The 27,928-nt window shown below is 37.3% G+C and overlaps 1 protein-coding gene across 6 annotated transcripts in view; it reads left to right on the forward strand.

Annotated features, from left to right (window-relative positions):
• Nucleotides 1–27,486, forward strand: part of LPIN1 (lipin 1) — an 80,187-nt gene extending 52,701 nt beyond the window's left edge. For 5 of the 6 annotated variants that reach the window (XM_085056868.1, XM_085056870.1, XM_085056869.1 and 2 more), the window contains 14 exons: nt 387–696; nt 2,189–2,282; nt 3,631–3,818; nt 4,765–4,858; nt 5,975–6,044; nt 8,857–8,949; nt 10,138–10,211; nt 12,233–12,377; nt 15,073–15,221; nt 16,877–16,963; nt 18,887–19,039; nt 20,892–21,006; nt 23,026–23,129; nt 23,971–27,486. In XM_085056868.1, the coding sequence (XP_084912994.1) occupies nt 387–696; nt 2,189–2,282; nt 3,631–3,818; nt 4,765–4,858; nt 5,975–6,044; nt 8,857–8,949; nt 10,138–10,211; nt 12,233–12,377; nt 15,073–15,221; nt 16,877–16,963; nt 18,887–19,039; nt 20,892–21,006; nt 23,026–23,129; nt 23,971–24,130 (1,836 nt within the window). In that variant the 3' untranslated portion in view covers nt 24,131–27,486. Of the gene's footprint in view, nt 1–386; nt 697–2,188; nt 2,283–3,630; nt 3,819–4,764; nt 4,859–5,974; nt 6,045–8,856; nt 8,950–10,137; nt 10,212–12,232; nt 12,378–15,072; nt 15,222–16,876; nt 16,964–18,858; nt 19,040–20,891; nt 21,007–23,025; nt 23,130–23,970 lie in introns of those variants that run through there. The other variant, XM_085056873.1, reaches the window with a different exon arrangement.
• Nucleotides 27,487–27,928: the final 442 nt, after the last annotated feature.

Here is a 27,928-nt window from a genome sequence, read left to right on the forward strand (position 1 = left end):
ACAGATGAAGGACAGTGTCCTGGTGCCTGAGAGCATCCTGATTGTGCAAGGACTCTAGTCGGTACTACCTTCTGTTGTCGGGATTGCCTTCCGAGGGAAAGCCAGGATTTTCACAGGAAGACAGGGTGGGAGGTGTAGGTGAATGGAAAATGAAGACTGTAGAGCACATTGCAGAAAAAATGCTTCCTGACCCTAAGATGCAAATGAATTTTCACAAACACACAGCAGAGAGGTCTTCTGCATATTGAAGTCTCTATCTCAGTTAGTGGTGGCTTTCTGTTGTAGTTGGTCATCTTGACAATCTGAGTGATCAGAACAGGTTAAACTCTGGCTATTGGATTTATTAAGAGCTTTTCTTATGGTAATGTGTTTCATTTTCCTCACAGGCCACTTCTCTGCTCAAAGCAAAGGAGTCCAATGTGGCAGATGTCAGTCCTTCTGAGAGCACTCACTTTCGGGTCATCCAGAGTTCTCCTGTAGAGGAGTTTAACACAGTGTCTCCTCTGCCTGCCCTTGGACAAGCAGATGCAGCAACTGCTGATGAAAGTGAGCCCTTGCCAGCTGAGACAAATAAGCCAGAGACAGAGTCACCAGGAGCAGCTGAACCCCCATTGCCTGCAAATGAAGAAATAAAACAAGCTGCAGCTTGCTCAGCCCAACCAACTGCCAAGACGGATTCCCCTTCCAGAAAGAAAGGTAAAGCTGTTGATCCTGCACTTTTATATGTATGATTTTGTCTTCAAATTTCATGGTGATAAAGCATCTTCTTGCCATATAAATTTATCCATGCCCTGAAGGAGCTTTCAGATCAGGAAAGGAGTAAGCTTTGGAATGAGCCTTCAAAACCTGCATTGGGCATCAAGCTGTTCACACGAGATATGTATTAGACAGAAGATTCTCCTTGGTATTAGAGGTTTTTGGCAGCTCTGTGCATATGAGCAAGACTCCAAAACTTGCTCCAATTTTGTTCACATTTGACGGACTCAGGGATTTGACTTTTTTCTACAAGCACATTGTAGATCTGCTGGTTCACCTGAGTTATGTGTTGCTGGTAATTGTGGAAACTCTCTGCTCTAGTGCAAAGTTGTAGTATGTCTTTTGCACATACAACAAATTTGCCATAAAATAAGGTGCTTTTCTTTCACATGCTTTTCAGTTCTGTGTGGTACGTCCTGTCCTGAGTATGTGAAATATAACTCCATCTGCTTTTCTACTTCCTCATTTCTGGGTTCTATATCCATGGTATTTTATAACAATAGAACAAGTTTTACAGTCTTCCCATGAAATTTATTTGCTCACAAATGTTCTGCTTTAGAGCACTGCTTATTCTATAATAATGTAAGCTCTATATAAGTCTGGTTTGTACATCTTCTTTTTAATCAGTAAACATAAAAGTTTCTTGGCCTCTTCCCCATGCATTCCACTGTCTTTGAAAACAAAAAATGACGTGTTTCTCTGCTTACTGGTCGGTTCTTGTATAGATTTTTCTGTTTGCTTTTGTGATGCTGGGTGTTGGAAATTGGTTCAGTGAGAAGCTGTGGGTTTGAGAATGAATTCCATATTAGGTTTTGGCCTTACAGAGGTTACTTGTCTAGATGTACTGGAAACAGCAGGACAGCAGTGGTCTGTGTTGGTCCCAGTGACAGGCCTAGAAGGGGAGTGTTGTCCCCTGCGATGGCTCATGTGCACATACAACACATCAGGTGCACGTGCTCAAAAGTGAGTTGTCTCCATAACAAGCCAGTTACAGTGTGTTAGTGACTGTGTTTTTAGTCTGTCATTTCCCTTTTGCTAGGGGGGATGGAAAATTAGTTCTCAGAGATCAAATGCTCTGACTGCCATACTGTGATAATAGGCCTGTCAAATACTTAGAAGGTATTCCTTTTCTGTTTTTCTATGATGACCACTGACTTCTGATTCCCAGTGGTTTTGTCTGGGATAGGGAGCCTTTGGTATGTCTCAAAAATAGTCCTCTGCTGTCCCATTTTGTTAATTCATAGTTTGAACAATGTATATAAAGCAACTTGTTTTTTAAATTTTTGGCAGTATCATTTTGTACAAATACCATTCACGAACTGTTACAACTTGTCTGGTTTCTCAATTTTAAAATGAATGGCTAAACTGTAATAACACCTCTGGATCGTTACTCAGAAAAAGATAATAGGCTTATTTCTTCTGTCCCTTACAGACAAACGGAGCCGGCATCTTGGTGCTGATGGTGTCTATTTAGATGACCTCACTGACATGGATCCAGAAGTTGCTGCACTTTATTTCCCCAAAAAGTAAAAGTCCTTTTCTTATATTTTTACTTTTTAAAGAGCTTTTGTGACCTTCCATATTTAGATCAAACTCTCCATTGCCAAACAGATAAGACCTCCTTTTTAGGGTTCAAGCAGAGATGAAGGCAGAAGGGAAGTAAAATTCCATGGAGAGGAATATTAGAACTTTTGGAAGGTGCTGCATTTGGGCTTGAAAAGTGTGCTTGCAGCTGGTTTTGTGTTTTGGTCAATTAAACATCATCTATTGATTGTGGATGGTTATGTAATATACACTGATGTTTGGGAGTGTTACTCACATGTCCTGGGAGAGCAGTTGGCCTCGGGATATATTTATGCTCATGTCCTGACTTATTACCAGGAACAACATATCTTACTGTTAACAGTATTAGCAGAAAATTATTTGCTATAATGTTGCTCTGCTGTGGTTGATCACCTATAAATATTATTGTGAGAAAATAATTTTTGGAAGATGCATGACAGTTACATACGAAAGTATTGCACCCTGAACATACAATTTCCAGCTTGTTCTGATCTCTGTTAGAGCCTCTTGCAACATTTATAGTCCTCTCTCAACATTTATAGTTCTCTTTCAACATCAACTAGTCATTTGACAAGTTATTGAGTAACAAGCAAAGTAGCTTGTGTGCTTTTTTTTTTTTCTTGCTTTAAGTCAGCTATTGTAGTATTAACATTTCAATAAAACTGTGAAGGATGAGTTATATGGGGAAAATGTTGGATTGAAAATTTCCTTTTCAAACGCATTCATATGAATCTGGAGTGAAAAGCAGAGTTTGAGCTTGCACTTTGTAATAATGATCACATCAGATTTTAACTAGGTATAATGATTTATTGTTTCTTAAAATTTTAATCCTAGTAGTTTACATGTGGAGTGTTTTATTTATATATACATGACACATAAATACTCAAACATACACATTGTTTGTTTGGGTTTAGCTATCAGTTTATATAATTAATATAAATTAAATAATAAACTAATATGCTAATTCTTGTTCCTGTGTGGGAATAATTCTACTAATATAAACTCTGCTTATCGTAGCATTATTTTGTCTACTAAGATTATACAGTTTATTGTTTTATTTTCCTGGCTCTTGTAAATAAGTGAAGCTATAATTATACATGCCTAGTTTAGACAAGTAAGTAGAAACAATCTAACATTTGAGGGCAGATGAGGCCTATATTACTTTGTTTTTTTTTTGCTGTAAAATTTAAACAATTTTTTTTCTTTTTTTTCCCCCCCTTTCCTATGTATCAGCTATAAACAGTGCTTGTGGAAGGGAGGGAATTTGGGAATGAACACATGAAGGCTGAATTCCTGCTTTTTCTTTTCCAGCGGGGACAATGTCCAAAGCAAGAGCGCGGCTGACCCGGGGCTGCGGTCAGCCAGCCACTCGCCGCAGTCTGTCGGCAGCTCAGGGGTTGACAGTGGAGCTGAGAGCACCTCGGATGGAATTCGGGATTTGCCCTCCATTGCCATTTCTCTCTGCGGAGGCCTTACTGAGAACAAAGAGATAACCAAAGGTACAGGATGAGACTGTGAATTGCAGACACGCAATTCTGGCAGCTGGGTTTGAGCTTCCCAGCCTGAGGCTGCAGAGCCCTCCTGTGGCTGTGCTCAGCGCTGTGTTGAGAAGATAAATACTGGCCACGTAATGATGAACTTCCTAGAGCTTTTCGTGCTTAGGATAGTAGACTCACATAGGACTGAGGATTTTCAACACATTTGAACAATCCACTGTATATGAAAATTTTTGAAAGTATGTTATAGGTATTTTTACTTCCTGATAGTGCTGTTTTGTATCACAGTAATATTAATGGTACTTTTGCCATTTAGTGCAGTATATAGCCAGGAAATTCACAGCTGTTGGAGTCAGGAATAAAAGGGATGGTCTATAAATGGGGACATGAGGAGAGGGAGTTGAAAAGCTTAACCTGAGTTCCTGCCCTACCTGCAGTTTCCTGTGTAACATTCAGATAAATCACAAATACTCTGTGCCCTAAACTTCCAGTGGCATAATGTGAAGATAAATGGGTTAAGACTTGCACTTTCTGCAGTAATGTGGCATCATAAAATCATATGAGCCTGATACTATACTGACTGCTGCTCAGAGGCTACTTACTAAAACATTTCAAATATACTGACTTGAGTCATATTATCATTTGAATCACTTGTAAATTACATAACTTTTCTAAAAGGAGATTTTCCTCCTTCATAATTCCATCCCTGAGCCTTCACTTAAGGCTGTGTTTTGAAAGGAAAGACACCCAGTAGGAAACAAAGAAACCCTCATCATCTTCTGAGATTGAGAGTCTCTGAACAATTTGCTTCTATATTGCAGTTAAATCTCAGCACCCTCCCAATGAAGGTGAAACTGATGTGTCTAGGAGGTGCTAAGAGGTTTAGGTTGGCCTGTCCCAGGCATCTATAAATGCATGCTTTACAAATGTAACTTTTTCCCCCGCACAGAAGAATTCTTAGAACATGCAGTAACATATCAGCAATTTGTGGACAATCCTGCTATCATTGATGACCCTAACCTTGTGGTTAAGATTGGAAATAAGTAAGTATATTTCAGAAAAAATTACTATTGTAACAAAGACACTTCTATGTCACTTCAGTGCATTGTGTCAGTATAACTGTAGCTGAAAACCAGGTTTTTAATGTTTGTAGTTTGGATTCATCCAGAAAGAGTCAACCCCCTAGAGAATTCAGGTCTTTCTAGTTACCTTTTCTTCTTTGAATTGAAAGTAAAGAGCAGTTTCAGATGACCTATTACAGCTAACTGACACAATTTGAATTTCAAGAAGCTGCTATTAAATGCTAATGGTATTCACATTCAATTGATGAAGTAAAAATGAAATATGATGTGAACTTGCTAAGGCTTGCCCTGAGCCAGTTTGAATAATTAATATTTACAGGGATATGTGAGTCTGGTTGCAATCACTCAGTACCAAGCAGCTTTTTTGTGTATACTGAATATTTTGCTAATTTGCCTCCATAGAGTCAATGCTTTTCAAGACTTGTCAAATTTCACCTACTGAGTATGAGACTTCCATTTCTGCAAGGCTAAGACATTATCTTGGATGTTTATATTGCTGGCAGCAGGGCTCTGCTGTGGCCTATGCCAGATGCAGCTTTTTGGGGGATTCTTTAATTAAGAGCTCCTTGACCTGGCAAACAGTGTTAGAGGAGAGATCATGGCTTTGTGCTGCACTTAGAGGTTTGGCTACCCTTAGTCACAGGCATGGCTCATGCAAGGCTGGTGTGCCAGGTGATAGTTTGTATTGTGGATGCTGTGGCCTCATACCTGACCCTCTCTGTGGTCTGAGGTCAGTCTAGTGGAAGATGTCCCTGCCCAAGGCAGGTGAGTTGGGATTAGATGATCTTTAAGGTCCCTTTCAGCCCAAACCATTCTGTGAGTCTATGATAACTTGAGGAATGTGTGACAAATACCCTTTCTACTCAAGGCCTAGCTTGTGTTGCATACCCTGAAATATACATGCTGTAAATACCTGTGAACATGCTGTGGAATAAGATGGGTCTGTTATTACTAGTGCAGGCCAGGATTTTACCTGTGCTTCATGGCTTTAACCTGACAGGTGGTGAATACTAGGTAGACTGTGAACTGGGACCTTGGGATTTCAAAATGCAGTAATTGTCTCTCTTGCATGCCCAGGTACTACAACTGGACAACAGCTGGTCCCCTTCTGCTGGCAATGCAGGCATTCCAGAAACCTTTGCCAAAGGTGAGATTGAACAGCAAGGCTGGTAAGAGGAGGAGTTTTAAAATTATGCCATTTCTCAAGGGAGGGAAATGGGTTGTTCAACAAGAGAATCTGCACATTAGTAAAATCTACCAACACATAACCATTCATCTGTCTTATGCTATGGGCTAAACAAGGACTAAGTTTGGTCTGTGAATAGTGTTTGTTTGCTAGGCTAAAGTTATTACAACTATTTTGAAGAAGGAAAACAACTTTTTTTACTTCATTAATGTGGATTATAAACATAAATTGTATTGACCCATGTTAGTATTTGCTGTAGCTGAATACTCGGTGTTTGCTTTTCATTTTATGTGTATACAGCATATATTATTAAATAAATATAAATAACCTCAGTGAATAAGCTTTTAACTGCTAGATGAGGAAGGCCTGCAGCTTGCTAGATTTTTGTTTCCCAATTGGTTGTTCATAACTCACGTAGGTAGTGCCAGATAGCTGTGACTGTGTGACAGCTGTGTATGTTGGCTTATATGAACTTGCTGAAGAAGGTAGTTCAGTTCCACATCACCTGGTGCCATGTAGGTGTTCATGACAGAAATACTGTAAATGTATATAAAAAATTAGTGTCATTGCTGGTGCTATTTTGTGTCTTGGTTAGCCATGGATTTAATAAATTTTGGTACATAAACTTTCCTTCTGCCATATGCAGCACTTCATATGTCTTTGGGTTTGTTCTGTGTGAATTCAAGTGCTATCTGTTGCCATGACTGTGGACTAAAAATTTCTTAAAAGGCCAGACTACTTTCTGCCAGTGTTTCTTTCTTAGTGCCACTTCTGTATGCAATCATGTGCAGCTGAATGGTAGCACCCCGGTGTAAAATAAATTGAACCTAAAAGTCCCAAGTATCTGGTAAACATGGCTTGAATTTCAAAGATGTTACAGAGCCAGATGTTTTGTGCGTTACTCCACATGTTCTAGTAATCATCAAAGGTGGGATTCATCCCATGGAACTCAAATGCCCACCAAAGGTTCATAGTTATCCTACTCTCTATTTGTTGAGTGTTCCCACAGTGTGATTCAGACCTTGATAGGGGCTCATTGGATCTTCTGTGGCAATAAAAATAATGTAAGATAACTGCATTTTAAATTAAATACTTCAAAGCATGAGCCAGATGTCTTGGGTTTTGCCTAGAATAGATAAATGGGAAGAATTGTTATAAAATATTTTTCCACAATGTTACTGGAGATGCCGATTCTTTCAACAGCATTATACTTATGCCATTATTCATATAGATTATCAGTTGTGAAAAATCTCCTATGAGGGTGAAATTCAATTTATTTAAGTTTTTTAGTGTTTAATTTATATTCTGAATGCTGATAACTTTCTAGAGAGTGCAGTTTTAATTTAGTGGAGAAGCCTGTATTTATAGTTGGAACAATCTGTATGATTGGAAAGGTTTAATTGGTTTATTGTATCTCTGAAACTAAAATGAATCATTTATGTTACCAGTCATCCTACTGGTTTTCTTCATGACTTGTTACTTAGAGTTTTGATTTGCAGTAGTAATGAAATTAAGGAATTTAAACACTAAGATACTTCATTAAAACAGAGTCTATGAAGTGATTGAAACCTAAAGTTTTTGCAAAAAAAAAATCACTTATATTGTGTAAAATGCACTTAAATGCACATCTAATTGTAAGCATGTGAATTCCCCCACTAAAAGTGTATAGGACATCTGCTTGAAATTGTTGACATGTTTGAGAATCTCCTTAAATTGTAGCTGTTGTTCTCACTGGTGGCACTCCATTCTCAGTAACTCCATCTGCTCCCTGTTTTTCTTTTTTGTTGAAAAGCTCAACTTTATTCCTCTGAAATTTCTTTTTTTTCTCATATACTTTAGATAATATAGTGAAGAAAGCCTATGGAAAAAGTGATAAAAGGGATCGATTTTTCTCCACATTATCTGAACACAGCCCCCTCTCTGAACTGCTAAGAGTTCTTAGAATTTTATGTTTTTTAAAGTCACTAATCAACATCACAGCTTTCTTTTGGTGACGTTGCTTGCAGTGGAAGCTGTCATCTCAGAAATACAGTGGCCATGCTGTTCTAGGGTGTACCAAACCCAGTGGCCACTTTTACTGTTATATTTTTCTGTTTCATCTGTTGCTTCTCTCTGAGTGAAAGAATTCAGCTCTCTTTGTTACAATACATAAGGCTCCAGTCATTATGGATATTGAAAGAAACTTCTCTACTGGTGTCTAGTATGCAGTGAAAAGTAGAAAAGGTTTATAAGAGAAACAATTTTAACATTTTCAGTCAAATTCATGGCATGATAATTCATAGACTCATATTTCATAAACTCATACAAGCTAGTAACTTCTTTGATTTTTTCTAAGCTGGTGATTAAATATGAACTTTATAAATAACTCTCTTGCATGTCAGTTGGTTACTGTTTTGCATGATGCCTCTTGCAGGAAGTGATATTTTTCTTTTTTTATATATATATTTTTGATATCATTTGTACTAAATAACTTAGTAGGTTCCCCATTCTAGACATTATACTAATATCTCTTTATGCTTTTTTTCTTCTTTGATTTGCTTTCTTTTTCACTTTCTTTTTAAAAATACCATAAGTATTCATGCTTAAGTTACTTCAGAGCAGCTCTGGATACCATTAGATTTTGCTTTAGTAGAATTTATGGTCCTCAGACAGTATGTTTACTTTTATTCTATTTATTATCAGTTAAAATTGTGTGTTCAGTACTTTTTCATTTACATATGTCAGGTTGTCCTTTATTTTTGGCCTTTTTTATGTTACCATCCATTTATCACAGGCGACTGTGGAATCTATAATGAGGGACAAGATGCCCAAAAAAGGAGGAAGGTGGTGGTTTTCATGGCGAGGGAGGAACAGCACCATTAAAGAGGTAAGTTGAAGAAGCAAGCAGAGTTTCCTTCTGGTTTCAGTGGGAAGGCTTGATATCTGCATATTCAACTCTCAGAACTTTACTTCAGAGAGTAGCTTGGTATTCAGCTTGACTGAGAATATACACATTAAACACTGTCTGAAGTCTGATTTGTTTTGACTTCAGAAAGCTTTGGGTCAGACCCTACCTAAAACATTTGCCTGAAGAGTTTTGGTTCTGCATTTATTTTCATTACACAAATCAGAGACAGTATTATCTAATGTATTAAATTTCTGTTTGGGAACCTAGAATCAAAGAGTTGTGTCACCAATTTAAAGTTTTCACACAGATTACCTGCCTTTCTGCGTCTTTCTTTTGATAGTTGAAAAGCAGACATATTTGAGTAGTGTGAGCTGTAAAAAGCAAAACCTAAGATGGAAAACTGACTATATTGGTTTGAAAGTATTTCTGAGGTTTTTTTCAGAGCATTAAAAGTTTGTGGTAACAATCTTAAAGTCATGGATGAACATTAGAAAACTGAAAAACCAAAGCTTTATGTGAAATATTGATCTCCTGTCTAGACATATTTAATCTTTAAAGTTGGCTAGTAAAACCTCTTCATATTAATTTATACTACTGAAGCATTAGTACTTGAAGGGAGAAAATGACTTCTAATACAATTTTATGGTTGTGCCTCTGTCAAGAATTTCTTTAGCCTTGCATGAAATAACCATTGTACTGATCTGTGGTTATGGGCTGCAAAGCATGAGATTTTAGTTTTATAGTTGTTTGAAGTTTTAGAATTTACTCTTGAAGTATTTGGTTATCTCATGAGCTGTGGCAACTTTGAATGGAACTATTTAAAGTTGAACTATTTACTATTTAAAAATCTTGTAGAATGACTTTGATTGTGTTCAGCATCTACTCAAGAGCAGTTTGGAATGTTTTACTGATTAAAGATTTTAATGATTCTATGAAAGGTAATTTGTAGGGTTTTTTTTTCCTTCTCCAAGGCCGTACTTTGCTTTTCAGGTGAAATCTAGCTGTTTGAGATGTATGAACTGTGTAGTTCATACAAAAGAAACAAACATGCTGTTGATTTTTAGCAAGTCTGTACAAGGCAGAATTTGATTTTCGAATATTTTTCTAAAAACATTTGCTTTCTGCTCAACAGGAGATGCTCAGCTACCCATACTTGTATTTTTACAGGAAACAAAGCCAGAGCAAGGCATGAATGAGAGTGGACTTACAGAAGACTCTTCACAGATGAGCAGGGCAAACAGGTACCCCCAAAATCATCTATACCTAAAATAAGCAAGAGTTACCGTTTAAAAATGAAAGCAAGTTACCTCATTTATTTGAACAAAGAAATACTGTGTCAATGAAATACTTTTAATTTTTTACTCATTGCACCACATAAGTGGAGATAGGAGGGCCCTACCCATGCCAGGCTGCAGACCTTGTGAGTGCACTCTGGCATTTCTGTGGTTTGGCTGGCAGCTCTGGGACACACATTCCAGCCCCTTGGAAACAAATGTAGTTGGAGCAGTTCTCCAAAGCTATGTGTATTTTTCTAGAGTTTTTAAGGGAATATCATAGATGAACCCATGCTGTTGTCAGATCCCAGTTGCTAAAATATTTGATTTACTTAAATTTATGGCCTGAAAAATTAATTGGTTCCTGCATATTTTGGAAAGTTAAGGGACTTTCCAGAGTGTTTTTCAAAGGCAATTGTCATGATTGTCTGTTAATTCTTTTGAGGATTGCAGAAGTGTCTTCCTTCTTGTGTTCCTCACAAATCATACTGTATAGCCAGAATCTCACCTTGGGGGCTTCCATAAGATCAGCTTTAGCTTGCTTTGGAGGGATGAGTCAGCCAGGGAGAGCTCTCCTACCTTGCCCCTCTTCTGTGCATGCACATCTTAAGGGAAAGGCAGCTTGTTTGTGTGCTGGCTGCAGTTACAGCTGAAAAGGGCCAGATTCAAGTATGCTTTATGCTTGTTAAGTGAGGTTCAGGGGTCACCTTTCTGAAACAAAAAGCTGTCATTCTTTCTGGTGGTCAGCAGTTGCAGTCCAGGCAAATGTGCTGTAAGGAGGATTCCTCATTCTGTAGGAGATTAGTTGTTGTCTCTATTGCTTCTCTGAGACTGAGAACCACAGAATAAATTGGAAAGGGTGATTTTCTTTTTAAGGATGACAATTGACATATAGGTCTGTTTCTTACATGGTTGTTTAAAGATAAGCTTTAAAGTGGGATTAAGACTTCAAGCAGACTAGATTCTGAAACTGGTATACTTTGTTTAAATTTTAACTGGCCTTAGAAGTCTCTCATTAAAAATTCATTGTTTGCAAGCAAAATATGACAAGTGGGATGTTGAGTAAAGCTTTTGTGATCAGATGTCACAAAGGATAACATAGGCTTTCAAATGTTGCTAGTCATGACGTGCAGTAGCTTGATACTGGGTCAAGACTTCCTAACTTCAAACAATATCCAGGTGTGATTGAAATAAGAGGCCAAATACTGATTGTTTTAAAGACGAGATTTATAGGATCTAAAAGAGTATTTTACTTACACCTACAGTGATAGATTTTTTTTTACTGCAGGAAAACTTTCTTTCTGAGGAAGATTACCTTTAACAAGTTTCTAAAAGATGGTTGTAGCAAAACAAAAGTAATTATACCAATGTGTGTTTAAGCAGAAGAGTGTGAGGGAGCTCAGGTTTTTGTGACTTTTCATCATTGTATTCTGAACGGGGTGATCCTGGAAATCCTGTAAAAGAATAATGCAGTTATCTGAAGTTGTTCATTGAAATAAAAGGAGGAATTATTTTGTACAATGAAATTCCCGCAACCTGTATTTTTTTAAAATGAATTTTTAAATTCTTTGAGGGAGGAGAGAAGAGAGAGAAAGCCAACCTAAAAAGTGCCTCTTTCTTTTCCTGAGAACAGAGGATTTTTTGTAGTTATAATATCTAATGCGTATCATTTTTTTATCACTATGAGATTTTTGAGTTAATAAAGCACATTAATTTATATTCATTAAATTGAAGTAATGAAAATTATTGTTATAGCCATTCACTTGCCCATAACAATCCAAGTTTGAATAATGGATGATGTGTGAATGAAAGCTTGGTACTTCATTGATGTATTAAAACTCATGATGTGAATGACCTCCTGTGAGACAGTACTTGGTATCAGAGAATCAGTGACTTATTTGGTGACTCACTGTTAATGCATTTTTAATGGATACTGAGATGCATTTACTGACATGATAACATCATTTTCTGTGTGTGCAATGTTCCAGAATGAAAGATGAATCTTCTTCAAGTGATGAAGATCCTAGAGCAGCCAAACAAAACCTTGGGTCATTACAAACCAACTCCAGTCATCTCTCATTATTGTCTGGAATCAGTTACAAAAAATCACTTCGACTCACTTCTGACCAGCTTGTGAGTTAATTTTATGTCCTTGTCCTGAAACGTCATTTCTAATACAACATGAAGCTTTACTGTTACTCATGCTTCAAAGCTTAATTAGCTCTTATGTCTTGCATTTAATTCTCTCTCATTATATTTTTCAAAAAAGCCTTTTCCCTTCTCTTTTCTGTATTAAGCATGAATGTTGTTCCTTACAGCAAGTGCTGGGGTTTGGAGATGGAAGCTCATTTAGAAAAATATCAAAATTAAATTTGAAAGTGTGTATTTGTCACCTAAGTGTGTTGGAACCACATCCTTTCTTGTAGTATGTGAAACATGTATATGTTAACAGGCCTCTCTTCTTTCTTTTTCCCTCCTCCCTTTTCCATTTCTCTCATTTGTAAGCAGATTTGTTGGCATTTTGCATAAATACAGTTTTCCGTTAGTAACTTCTGGAAGAGCTGCTTGTGAATTTACTATGAGGCCAAGCTATTGATTTCTTTGGAGATTATTAATTTCTTTGAAGCCAATTCTCTTCCTCTGTGACAGAGGTGTTTTGACTAATGATGACAAAACTGTTGCAGTTTTGTGTTCTGTACATTTCAATTTGATCTGGAGAAAATGGGCTACATTAGGGAAATACTTCTTGTCTTCTTAGGTACAGACAATTAATTTTCTGACAGAGACCCACACAAGGTGTACAGCATTAAACAGCCCATCAGTCACTGCCTGGATAATTTGTAAGAAATGCAGAGTTGTTCTCAAGAGACAAATGGGATGTGTTTGTAATTTTCTATACCAAAGAGAAAGCAGGGGTTACACAAATAAAATGGGACTTTTCAGTTTCAGAAACCTTGCAGAAATTAGCTGAAGCTAAAACTGCTCTTAAATTGTTTTTTTTTTTTTATGAAACCGTGGCTGAGACTCATCAGTTACCCATCACTTGTTCTGTGTTCTCACTTGCTTTTCACTTTTTAACTAATTGAAAAATTTCAGTGAAAGATAACGAAGAAATAAATACACTAAGAGTATTAAATTCCTACAGGTCTTGGGGAAAATCAACAGTTAGGTCATCAAATAAAATCTAATCAGTAGCCTCTTGTCCTGCATGTCACTAAGTGACACAGGAGACAATGAAGGGCAGCAAAGTGGGACAGTTAAGAATATTTAGTGGAGGCTGAAAGATAATAGCTCATCTGGTGTGAGAGGTCAGTTATTGTACAAAAGAGGTGTAATACTGTGGAACACAAATCCCTGTAGAAAAGCTCTTAATCAGAGTTTATGGAGTTTTTTGTTACTCACATTTCTCTCTGCATATGTATCTGTCTTTCAGAATGGAAAACTCCCACAGATGGTCCCTATGCCATCATTTGTTACTGTTTATGTGAACATTTGGGGATTTTATTTTTTTTTAATATACCCGATTGTGAAACAGAATTTTTTGTTTATTTGTTTTGTTCTGTTCTATAAATCAAAGCCTAATATACATCACTCAGAGTAAGCTTCTGTTGTTCTTATTTAGAATAGCTGTGCTGAAAGCAATAGAATTCCATTTGATCAAACTGGGTTGACTGGTTTGATGCCAGGTGCCCAGACAAGCCACTCTATCACTCCCCTTGTCAGTGGGACAGGGGAGAGAACATAAGGCGGATAAGCAAAGAGAAAAACGAGTTTATTCTCTACTTCCCACCAGTGAGGGATGTTCAGCCACTTCCCAGAAAGCAGGGCTTCAGCTCTGGAAAGCAAACATTGTAAAATAAGAAATGACCCCCGTTCCTTTTCCTTAATCTTTATATCTGAGCTGATGTCCTGTGGTATGGAATACCCCCTTGGTTAATTTGGGTCAGCTGGCCTGGCTGTGTCCCCTCCAGGGTCCTGCCCACTCCCAGCCCCTTGGTGTGGGGCAATGTTGGAGAGACAGAGCTGATGCTGTGCCAGCACTGCTCAGCAGTAGCCAAAACACTGCAGTGTTGCCAACACCTTCCCAGCTGCCAGTGCAAAGCACAGAGCTGTGAGGGCTGCTGTGGGGAAGTGAACTCCAGCTCAGCCAGACCCAATGCAATTTCTACCTCTTACTCCACACAATTTGTATCATACTCAGTTCCCACATAATGGTCATATCTTCTAACTGTTCCATTGTATTTATTTCTTATTCTTGAAATCCTTTCTTACCCACACATACAACTTAGCTATTCTTAAACAATCTCTATACCAAACATACATTTTCATTAACTACTACCCCCTGTCCCTTCACAGATACATATTACTTTCCCATTTCATGGGCGTCTTCCACCCCTCCAGATCCATGACTTGGGTTCCATTCCATCAGGATGGGTGCTGAGGACAGAAGAAGCAGCACACTTGATTGTTGGGCAACGACACTGGCGCAGCTCGAGTCATTGTCATGTTTTCCTTGCTCCTCACAAACTTCATTCATCATCAGTTCATGTCATTCCTGCTACTTCGCTTCCTGCATCATACAACTAACACCAGAGATTTTTCCCAAGGTTAAATCACCTTGAGGCACACGCTGGGTGTCCCTATCTTTCTGCATTACCCCCCAGCTACACTCTGGTCTTTGGGCAAAGACAATCCCACAAATGTGTTTGCCTTTATGAGAGGAGAAATCCACACCAGCTACCCCAGTGATCATCTGTGGCTTTGTGTTTGCACTGCGTCTGTTTCACATGCTCAGTTTGTTGATCATCTTGCTGATAATGTCTTGCAGAAAAGCTTAAAGCTCAAGAATGGCCCCAATGATGTGACCTTTAGTGTAACAACCCAGTATCAAGGCACTTGCCGCTGTGAAGGCACCATTTACCTATGGAATTGGGATGATAAAGTTGTTATTTCTGACATTGATGGAACAATCACACGGTGAGTTCATGAACAGGGAGAGATTTATATGCGAGGACAAGTTGCCCTTTAGTCTAAAGGAAAATGTAATTAACAGGGAATGTTAATCACAGAATCTTCATATTCCAGTGTTTTGGGATGTTTTGTTTCTTTTTTTTTGGGGGGGGGGGCTTTTTGGTGTTTCTTTTTTAATTTGGCTTTGAAACAATACAAGAATCTTTAGCTGAATTCTTAATTTAATAAAGACACATGCCATATATGCCCGTTATTTGGCACCTGGTGGTGTTTCATGATAGTATTTACATCAGTATTGGAGGACCTTTTGCAAAATCCTGACCTTTTTGTTACATCCCACTTACAAAGTAAGTAATTAAAAGGAGCAATTAAATATGAAGTAGTAATTAAAATGAAGAAACATGTGAATTTTGTTTTAAATGGCATTCCCGGGGATCCTGTGATAGGCATTATTATTTAGAAAACCAGAATCCAGATCAATGTCAGAATTAGAATGTGATGGAAAGTTTCAGATTACTTTGGGTAAAAGTACTTTCAATACTTTAGGTAAAATTTACAATTTTGGAGTGACTGAAATTATTCACTGACTTGCTGATTTAGATTAATTTAGTGTAATTAACACTGTGGAAAACAATTGTGTGTGGAATAGGGAAAGCACAAAATAAAAATATAAGATTGTCTTTTGAAGTGAGATGTTTAGATTTGTTTTGAAATCAATTTCTTTCAAAATCAAACTTAGCTATATCTAATTAGGAAAACAAACAATGAAAATTAATTTTCAAGAGCAATTGGGGAGAAATTAAAATACTTGGTTTAAACTGGAACTCTCTTCTTTCTTGTGATTTATCCGTTGTATGTCAAACTTCTAATTTGGTGCTAATGTAAATTAACATCTCTCCCCACTTTGTTTCCTTAAGCTTCACTAAAGTGAGTGGGATCTGTTCTCTCTGCTGTTGATCTGCCCAGAGTTACTGAATCACTTCACCTTACAATACCAGTGCAAATGCATCCTAAGTCACTGCCCAATATTTTTTCCTCTAAGATGCAAGTTATTCAGGGTGTGAATTTCTTGTTGTGTATCTGTACAATGCTTAGTCAAGCAAGATGCTCATTTGCACTGTTTGTTATTATAGTGTAAATAATTTTCTCTCATGTAAAGTGGGAAACATACTGAAGCCAGAATAAATATTTTAAAATAGTTTATACCTGACCAACTCCTGGCTTAATGTGGAAAAGTTAGTTTGAAGTAAGCTAGAATGTGACTTACCTCATCCTTTCAATTTCCCATAAACCTTCCCTTATGGGTAGGATTGGTTTATTTAGAAAACATTTAATGTAAACCTCATAAAGTATGCTTAGCACTGGTGGCCTCCTAGAGGACTGAGTGATGCCCTGTGTGCTGTAACTTCCATATTGCATAAGCTTATCCATCTTGGGGCACAAGAGTAATTAAAACAACATGGCCAAGGATGAGCATGTCAGTCTGTCTCAAGAAAAGAGGAATAAAATAATTCTCTTCTGATGACAATCAGACCATTACAGAAAACCTTATTTAAATTTGCAGCTAGCCAAATAAGTTAGTGGGATTTGTATTAGACTTGACTGTTATTATAAGTATTGGGTTTTTTTCACTTCAGTTATATTGTTTTTCCTTTATTCAGGTCGGATACTTTAGGTCATATTTTGCCAACTCTTGGCAAAGATTGGACACACCAAGGGATTGCGAAGCTGTACCATAAAGTGAGCCAGTGAGTATTCAGTAAATCTCTTCATGCTTCTGTGGCTTGTTTGTGTTTATTTGTTTGCGTGTAAAAATTAAAATTTCTCTAGGCTTCTCTTAACCTATAAGGGTGATGATTTCATCAATATATTGTCCTTTCAATGATGCTTACACAGTGTGAACATCTTCTGCATTATGTCCAGAGCAAAACCTGCTTTGTGATATCAAAAGCAAAATCTAATCCCTGGAGAAAGATGGGTATCTTCAAAAGGTAGCTCAGTATACCTAGAATCTTACCATGTTTAGAAAAATAAAAAAATTCCCATTAGCTCTTGAAGAAATACCAGGCAACAGTATATCAGCTGTGCTTTAGGTCAGTTAGTGGTGTTAACATTATATCAAGGTATGACCTAGAGCAATTTATTTTGAAAAAAATGGGGGTGTTTCCTCTGATGAACAGGAGAGAAGCAATTAGATGGTACCAGCTCAGGTGTGGTGATGTCTGGGAATGCCTGTCAGTGCAAAGTGGAAAAGTACAGGTGTACTATTGGTTCCCTGGATGCATTCTGTAATGTAGTCAAGCCGTTGTGTACACTGGAAGATCAAGGACAGAGGATGGTGATTTTTGTAACTACCCATTGAGAGAAAAAAAGGAAATGAGGAAAAATGAACTGATGTCTGAATGGGATCAGATGAAGTATCTGATTTTAATTTTTACAAGGAGGATTACTGGTTGCTGTTTTCTTTTCTTGCATTAATATCAGCTTTTCTTATATATTGAAATTACCATAAATGTTTGAAGAGCCTTTGGTACACATCGACACTCTCCTCTTAGTTAATCTGATTTGTTCTGTGTGCTAGGGTTATGCTAAGGTTCGTATATTGCTTTTTGTTTTACGTGGATGATGAATTATAAATTATGGATGATGGAATCTAAATTATGCCAGAGACACTTGTCTGCATTAGACATACGTGCTCACAAAAAAGACAGGACAGCCTGGGAATTCACATGCTGAATTCTGTGTATAACCTCTGCATTACATTTGGTGAAAATGTTAATTAATTTTTTTAATTGCAGCTGTTATTTCTGTGCCTGCCAGCATTATCAGTTGTTAGGGCTTTGATGATCATAAACATGGGGGAAAAATAGATTTGAGTCATGTTGGTTTTCAAATTACTGAGTTAATTATGTAGTGACTAGATATTACAGCTGAACACCATAAAAATGCTTAATAGTTAGATGTAATGACCATGCGTGCACTGAATGCAGTATTTCTTTATTTTATGATCAGTAATTTTTTAATAGAAATTGGAAAGTAAATTGCTATTGAGTTGAACTAATATCAGATAGGACTCTGTTCTACCATGAGCAGAATCAAAGGCAACATGTGTCTTACGCCAAAACTTTTATTTCAGTGTCAAGTTAAAGCTTACTTCTCATACTGTGTTTTGAAGCTCAAATTTGTTCCAGTTTGAGAAAATACATTACTGCTGCACATAGACTGGTCTTTTTTTTGCAGAGGCCCAAGACTCAGGAATGCAACACTCTTAATGCAGCAAAGGCTGATGCGCCATTGTCTGCTTTATGCCAAGTATTTTGTTTTGCTCTTCGCAAATGTCATTTCAGTTAATTCTAAGGACAGTGCTTCCACCACACAGGGGTGCATAGGAAACCATAAGAAGTCATAAGTCCTGAGAGAAGCAGAGATAACTGGGCCCTCTTTAGGTGTAATCACTAAAAGCAGTGAAGCTAGATGGGTTTTAATGATCCAGTTTTCTGGCATAAATGTTTTTACTCCTTTTAAATTAAGTCTATTTCAAATGTAAGTCTATTTAACAGTCATGATTTGATTCATGTAAAAGTAACAAAATTATTAAAAAACCCACAAAATTAATGTCTAAACACCTACTTTATTTTTACAGTAGTTTCTTCTTTTATATCTGCTCACAGAAATGGATATAAATTTTTGTACTGCTCAGCACGTGCTATTGGAATGGCAGGCATGACCAGAGGATACTTGCACTGGGTCAATGAAAGAGGAACTGTGCTGCCTCAGGGGCCAGTTTTGCTGAGTCCAAGCAGCCTATTCTCAGCTCTTCACAGGTAATGCAATTTCACTTTTACACAGAAAGAAACATCAAGCTTGGTGGAGGCTGAATTACCGGGTTTTTTAAATGGGAGTGCTTGAAATATTTGGTGGGTTTTTTTGGTTTTTTTTACATATGGGTGCAAAATTTAATTAAGAAGAAATTTTGTTAGAGAAAGACCAAAATTCAGTAGATAGTTAATATCTATTTTTTGCTTAGTTTATATCTTAGATGTCTGTTGAGGCACAGCTGTGTTTACTGTTTACTAATAGGTACTGCCTGGTGACTGCATGTGTCTAACATGGTGTGTTAATATTTAGCTGTGGGAGAAATGTGGATATTTTCATAGAAGTCACTCTTGTCTTTACCTGTAAGGTGATCCAGTTGGCATAAACATGTTTTTGTGGACGATTATTTCTTGGTGGGCTTTGAAGAAATCAGTGTGAAAATGAAATGAACTTTGTATATGCGTGACTGCACTGTGGGATTCTGTGAGGACAATGTTATCTTTTCTAGGTGTTGAACTGCAGTGAGTGAATAATAATAGCACAGATTATGAATATTGTACCTTCTGCCTAATTCAGCGAAGCATGTCAAGTGATTACTGAAAATATTTTAAGCTGTTAAAAGCTGCTGTGACAGGATATATTTCATTAGAATTTTTAATGGAAGGTTGTTCAGATGTTCTTCTGATTGAGTGACATGCTACAGGCTGTCTTGCCAGTCATGTTCTAAATATAAGAAACTGTGGAGGTATTACAGTGCACTTCTCAGACTGATTAAGTAATGAATGCAGTGAAAGGGTAGTTACTGTTATCTTATGCTCCTCATATCTAGAAATACATTTAAAATTATACTCCTTTTGTATCTTGTTTAGACAAAGGAATGCCCATCTTTCAGTGTACACTATTGTAACTGCTGAGGTGTGTGGGCAATAAATTACTTCATTGTTATCCATAGATTTATATAATTCTTGTAGGTTTGAGATCAAGTGCATGTGAGACTGAGGAAAGGTGGTTTTATTCATATTTTGCACATTCTCAGACATTGATTTATATACAGATCTACTGTTCCAAAGGGCTGCTTTACTCCTATGAAGCTTCTGTACTCTTCACATCTTCCTTGACATATGTGTTGATGCTAGGATCTTGGATTCTGAGCTTCTTAAGTGCTTTTGTGTCATGCTGGCATCTTCCTATGTTATGGGAACTCCAGACTTTGCCACCTGTTCAGTCTTCTTGCCAAGAGAAGCTGTTATGAAAGGGCTTTTGCCCAGAGATGAGATAACTCCTCTGTTCATTAATGAATTCTGTATTCTGTAAGGAGCAGCTGAAGAGAAATAGAAGATTCCTTTATTCCTTAACTTTTGCTAATTAGCAGTGGTGAAGAACCTGACTGTAATTCTATCTTAACAGGCTGAGGTGCTTCTAGCACATATGGTGATTGCAATCCTTTTAAAAATAATATTAAAAAAACCCTCACTATAAACAGTGAGGGCTAATATAATCTGTGAATCATTCTGCAGTTCTCAGGAGGCAGTTTACTTGATGACAGTTTATGCCTCATAAGGATTGATTTAGCAGCTACTCTCTGTAATCCACCATCCTTGCTCAGTAGCCATCTTTGTAATGTGGGTTTCAATAGAAGTTTGCTTGTTTCAGAGGATTTATTTACTGTGCCCATTATGTAAGCTTGGGAATACTGTTTTGTCTTCATGGGCACTCTGATTTCTAAAAGAAGATTTATTGGAGAAGGGTGGATGCCATGCAGCAGTATCTAACTAGGTGAAGATTTTGAATAAAGAAAATAAAATTGTTTGTGGTGTATTTCACATGTACTTATTCAGCTCCCCTTTTCTATCATTTCAGGGAGGTCATAGAAAAGAAGCCAGAAAAATTTAAAGTTCAGTGTTTGACAGACATCAAAAATTTGTTTTATCCCAACACAGAACCCTTTTATGCTGCTTTTGGAAACAGACCTGCTGTAAGTAATAGCTGACTTTATTTCTATTGCAGAGAACAGAAAAGTTGGTGTTATTTCATGGTTTTGTTGTATTAGAACCTAGAAGCTTTAAATGAGAATTAAGAAGAATTTATTAGGCCCTGTACAAAAGAAAATATTGAGGTTCTTCCTCAAAAGTACCATGATGTAGGATTCAGAGATGGAAGAGCAGCAAACTGTATCTGCATAAATTAGCAGTTCAGTTTGTGTGGCAACACTGATCTCATTTTAATCCACACAGATACAGTGTCAGGGAGATACCTGTGGGCAGACAGAAAATATTGCAGGTTATATTGGTGGACCTTACACTTCAAACTCTTAAGTTCACTCAAAAGATCTTGAATGTCCCATTGAAGTCAAAAGGTTCTGCTTTGTATGGAAAGTGATATATTTGACATGGAAAAGGGAAAACAGATCTCTGTCACCCACTGGCAGGCTGGGTATTTGGGCTGCAGACAGCTCCTGCTCCTGCCCTGGGCCAAAGAATACTATTATACATCTGCAAAAGGAAACAGTGTCACGGGCTTGGGCTGAGCTGGGGACCCTGGCATGTGAATATCACTTCTTTAAAAACATTATGTCAGAGGTGACAGAGGTCCTCACCCTCCCATTGCAATCTATATAGAATGGTTATATGCAGCTTAATTTCCATTATCAAGGCACCTTTAAACATATGATTCTGAAATAACCATTTAAAAACTTCTGTGCTGTTGTATTGTGGACGATAACTACCTCTAGTTCCATTTTTTTGAACCTCAGGCAAATATGCGTTAAAATAATGATTTTATTTTAATAAAATTTCAAGTAAAACAGTAAGTTATGATTTCTGAAGGAATTACTGGTAGCTCACTCCCATGCTTGCTGCCAGAGTGCAGGCTTCAGGTGTGTGATGTGCCACTGGCTTTGTGAAGCTCAGGATCACAGCTTTCTCAATTTTCTGCTCTGGGTTTTCTGTTGACCTTTTGTTTGTTTGGTTGTTTTTTTTTTTTTGTTTTTTTGTTTTTTTGTTTTGTTATGAGATTTTTTTGGTGGTTTTTTTGGGGGGGTTGGTGTTTTTTTTGGGTTTTTTGTTTGTTTTGGGGTTTGTGGGGTTTTTTTTGTTTTGTTTTTTTGTTTTGTTTTGTTTTTTGGGTTTTTTTTTGTTTGGTTTGGTTTTTCCAAGAACAAACTCAGGGATATTTCCATACACAACAGATGTTATAGGTGTAGACAATGTGTGGACTGCCATGATGCTGAGTTCTTGCAGTGACTGCCGTTCACTTCTGTTCAGTTACTTAAATTTTTTTTAACAGTCTTTACAATGTAGATATAAAAATAAACTTTGTGTTGTTTCTTAGAAGACATTCTTAATTCTTACTTCTAGTTGTACTTCCAATGGTTGTATCTGCATTACCTGCTGGGGCTCATTGCTGCTGTTTTGGCATATATTTCTTGCTTTCCCTTCTTTTCCCCTTGCTCTGACATGGAGTATGGCAAATGGATATGGCACAAATCTGAACTCAGGAGCTAACTGATGGGTTTTAGTGTAGACTTATTTGTTGTGAATTTTGTGACCTTGTCCTTAAAAAAGAATTCCTGTTTTATGTGTCAGTTACAATTTAACCTCTGTACACTGTTGTAACATACTTTGTACAACACACACACAAAATGAAATATTCTCTGAAATGAAGGTGCTAATGCTTTTGCACCAAATACCAATAATTTTTTACTGAATGTTATTGTTGTGTCAAGGGAAGTTACTGAAAAAATCAACATAATTTTGATTAACAGTTTGAAGTGAAGTGACAAACTTCTTACCAAGCAGCAAATTATCTGTTTCATGAGCACTTCATTAGATTGACCTCATATGGAGCATAATGAAGAATTTCAGGTGCGCAATAACATGTAAATTTAGTACCAATTCTTTGTAAATATGTTCTTTTGTGCAATATATTCCGGCAAGATTACACATGATTTTGCAAAGGCAGAATCATAATTCTTCTTATTTTATTTTATTTTTAGGATGTTTATTCATACAAACAAGTGGGGGTTTCTTTAAACAGGATATTTACTGTTAATCCCAAAGGAGAACTTATACAAGAGCATGCAAAGACAAATATCTCATCGTAAGTAATCCCTTATCCCTAACACTTTATGGACTAAATTAATTTGCTGAGCTAACTTATTGCTCAAGTTGCCCAAAGATCCAATTGATTTTAGTAATTTAAGATTCCTTAGGATACTTCAAATGAAACAAAAAAGATTTAGAATAAAATACAGACTTTCCACTTCAGTTTAATAGACAAAAAGAAAATTTTTGTATTTAGTATAATATATTCCATCTACTCTCATCATGTAAAGGATTTAAAAGTGGGTGATTTAGTCTGCATAAAAATGAGACTCGCTAGTTTGCTGACGCCATCTACGTTTTCCTGGCCTTTTCAAAATTTCCTTTTCCTGGATATCCTATGTAGGAGAGCCAGAAAATAAAATCTGAAGAGAGGGTCGAGTTCTTCCAGCAAGATGCTTAGGCACTGGTAACCCCTAACACTGGAATGGCCTTTGGTAATGTTAAGTGTCCTTAATTGAAGGGGAGCCATTTGTGTATAAAATAGAAATAATCAGTTGAGCAGGGAGCTGCTTGAGCTAAGCTGGACAGAAATGGAGAAGCAGAATGTGGAACTTTAATATTTTAGCAGATGATCTGGGTATAAAATGGCATCTGCTTCTCACTAGGTAAGTAGCATTTGTTAGCATGAATGGATTAGAATGAATTTCTTATCCTAACTGTGAATCCTTTCTGGAGGCTGGGCACGAAAATTAAGTTTAGTTTTATTCTTTTGAGGAGGGTGACTTGTCCACCTTGTCTGTAAGAGCAGTCATTCCTTAGTGACTGGGGACTTAAAAAAGTTCAAAATAAGATGATCTGAAATGGTTCAGCATTCTTTTTATTTTTTTATTTTCCAGCTATGTCAGACTCTGTGAAGTGGTAGATCACATTTTCCCTTTGCTGAAAAGAAGCCATTCTTCAGACTTCCCCTGTTCTGATACCTACAGCCAGTTCACCTACTGGAGAGAACCTCTGCCGCCGTTTGAAACTCAGGATGTACATCCAGCCTCATCTTAACCCCAGCTCCAAATTGTTGGTGTCACCTCAAAGAAATGGGTTGGCTTGTGTTGAAAGGACACCACTTGGCTTCTGCTGTTGACGGTTCAGTTGGAATCTGTGGAGTTGTGAGCATTGTGTTCGTTTGTTGTGAGCAAACGTAGGAATGCTTTTTCATGCTTAGCCAGGTTTCTGGACAAGAGGAGTCTTGCTAGGAATAGGAGTTGCATTTCTAGATCTTCTCCCTGCTCCTCGGATTTTGCCATGCACTTCCATTATATAAGATCAATTAAAAGTGATGTTGGAGTTGCAGTTAAACATGCCATAAGGTTGTAAAGTGGTTCCATGCCTGTTCTGCATCGCTGAAGCCATCTTTCATCCCATCAGAACCCGTTGCCAGTAAGGGAACTGAAGGTGCTCACCATTCCTGACAGTGTCTGGTGACACGGACAGGGATTGCAATCCATGTATCAAAATTCTTCTTTCTGAAGGAGAAAATGATTCTTCCCCTCTCCCCTTGCTTGACCAACAACTGTTTGTTTAATTACTGGTCTAGATCCTCAGCAGATGTAAATCAGTGCAGCTGTCAAAACCAATTGAGCTGTGTTTGATTTATTGCAGCCTGTTTTGACATGGGACATTTCTGAGGAAATAAATTAGTGTAATCTAAATAGAAAGTAAAGGATATAGGATGGCCAGATTCTTCCAGTCTTTCTTAGTTTGAGAAGTATTATGCTTTAATTTTTGGATCAGAGTGTACAAGTGGAAGATACAGGCTACTGTGTATAGTGCCCACCTTACTGAAGTGGGTGTTTTTCAGTAAATGCATCTTTCACACACACAGCTGAGGTTGAAGATTTGTTACTGAGCCAAAAACAGTGAGGATTTTATCAAAATAGAATAGTTTTGTTTGAAATATTATTTTGGTTAAAATGTGAATTTAGACGCTGTTGAATGATGCATCTCAGGTTTTTACTGTATGGATTTTTTTGCTTTGTTTTGTATCATAAAGAATGGATACTTTTAGTGCAATTTACTCTCCTTTAAGGTAATGAAATCTTCTCTTTTTTTTTTTTCCTTATTTATCCAGACACAAGCTGTAGATATTGCTTTTGACAGCCTTAAGACTGAACTGTGTGTGCTAAAAGCAATACTGTGGATCAGTTGATAACATTTTCCAAATGGTCTGCCTTTACACAGTGTGGAACTTAAAATATGGACTCCAAGTGCCCACATGCCAAATGATTTCAAATGTGTTGTAGCTAGGAACTTTCCTTTTGAAATACATTGAGAAGTCTAATTTTTCACTGAAACACTGAGAATGGCATCATGGGATTCTATGTACATTGTATTTCAGGATGGCTACACAGGTGGTTCACAAGCTGTGTTCTCTGCCAGCTTGTGATATGAGGCTATTGTACATGTTTTGCAGCTGCTTTGTAGTGTTTTCACTTAAGAGTTTAATAACAGGAAGGCAGAGTGGTCCAGGAGAAATCTTAAGATGTGATTATGGTTGGTTAGCACCCAGAAATTTGGAAATGGCTGCTCTGTTACCACATTTGTTCTGTAACAGCAAATTCTCATTTTGCATGTCAGGAGTGATAGCAATGTAGATAGGATGGTAACTCTATGGTGGAGGTTTTCTAAGTTTTACCACTGAAGACTTTATCTGGGATGTTAGTGGGCCAATTGATCATTTCTCTGTGCCTTCAATAGTAATGAAAATAAGTGCAATCCTTTACACAGCTGCAGTGTGCAGTGGAGAGCTCTCCCTAAGTCTTCCTTTCACACAAACATTGCTGCTTCAGGCAAAGTGAATGTCCACTTTGGACAAACCAGGATTAGACACAAAGAGGAAAAAATGAGTGTTTGACAACCCAGACCAATTGTGTTCTCTTGAAAGTTTAAAGGAAATGCAAATATCTTTTTACTTAAAGATGTAGGAAATATAGGGTGGATTTCCTGAAAGACAATCAGTGGGGATTGCAGATTGCCAAAATGAGATGGTTGCATCTCTAAATATAACCACACTTTCCTTTAATTATCTATTAATACTCATGAATGATTGAATAAATGGATGAATGTACTAGCTGCATCCTATTTAAATTCAGTTTTGGTAAAGGCCTATTTCCATCCATTTATTATGCAAGATAAAATAAAACCAACCCTTCTCTTCAGTGAGAGGCTGTCGGTTTTGTGGTTTTTATCCTTAACAGTAGCTAAAATCTATTTTTCCCAAGATACTACACACAGCAACTCCCACCAGAAAAGATGGTCCCTGAAAGTTGTCCACAATTAAAGCCTGTGATATATTTATTTATAACTTAATAAATAGGCAACCCTGAATTGTCTGTTGCCTTTAGTATTTAAAACCAAATGGTCGTGGGGATGAGGAGCTGTTTTAATCCTGTCATATTGTGGCCATAGTGCAGTGCTGGTACAGGTGACCCTGAGGTGCTGCAGAGTCTGTCCCAGAGTTTTTTAAGGCTTAGTTCAACAGGGTTATGGCTGACTTGATCTAGTGTTGGTAAGCATCTTCTTCAAGGCTGAAGTTGGACTGCATGACCTCCAGGGGTCCCTTCTGACCAACATTTCTGTGATTCTGAGACATTCAGCACTTCACTACTGACTTGCTGTATCCCCCTTTGTATCCAAAAGTTGAAGTGTAGCTGAACAGTGTCAGGAATGTGTGTTTCTATAACTTTTGTCAAATTTACTCCCAAAAAAGACATTTATATGAAAATCAAGGGTTTGACGTGCTAGAAACATCACCATACTTTTCCAGAAAGTATAAGACATTTTGATTTGGTAGCTGATTAATTTTAGCATAATATTTAAACTGCTTTGGTAATTCATGTAGAACAAAAAGGGATCGTTTAACAAATTGCTACTCTTTCTGTGAAAGAAAAAAAATCAACCTTGCTTGCAGTGTAATGCTGGTTTTTGTTACAGAAAGAATCTGTTAAGATAAGTATGCAAACACATTAAATCACAGTATATTCTATTAATGCAATACACAGAAACTAGAATATGCAGCAGTGAGGAGTGACTAATGTTTATTTTCTTGAAACTGATGACCACACCACTCTAGCTGTGTCATAGGAGGGAAAGAATGCTGTACTTGTGGCATTAGTTACGCTGAAGATAAAATGTTACTCCTGTAGTTTGGGGAGGGAGGAGAAAGAGGTATTGGGTATTTTTTATTTGTAGATATGGTTTGTTATTATTTAAAAGCCTATTTATATACAGTATTTACTCTGTATATGTATGTGCTACTGCAGTGATGAAAACAATTTTAACACCTCATTTTGATCTGCTGTATGCAACAAGGGTAGAAATATATATTGTAATAAAGGCAAAAATAAATTTTTTCCTGACTTTCCTATTTTTTCTGTATTCTTTGATAATGGCAGAGTGGTTTTGCAAAACTGCTGAACCTGTCTGGTGTGCCTTTTGTATCTCCAGTCTCCATTGCCAGGTTCTTATTGGGGCTATCCAGTGTAACTTGCATTATTTTTGCTGTTTGGCTGCAGTTTTTTGCCCAGAGCCTTTTAAAACTGAAAGAGTTTTCTGAGGGAAACGGGGCCAGGATCTGGGCTCTGGCTGTTTTGGGATATGGGAACAGCACCTTGGAGCCAAGAGCAACCAGACAGAAACTGGAGCAGATTGGAGCAGCCAGGAATCCTACCCCACCCCAGAATTTTTGAATCTTCCTTTGGTCTAGTTCTTTGTGTGACCTAAGCAAAAACTAGCGATCTGTTTTGAATGGGGATGTTGTCATTCATGGCAATGAGACCAGATAGCCTGTTTTTTGGGTCT

Source organism: Lichenostomus cassidix, chromosome 3 (assembly GCF_008360975.1).
Source record: "Lichenostomus cassidix isolate B80296 chromosome 3, HeHo_3.0, whole genome shotgun sequence".
Taxonomy (NCBI): Eukaryota; Metazoa; Chordata; class Aves; order Passeriformes; family Meliphagidae; genus Lichenostomus; species Lichenostomus cassidix.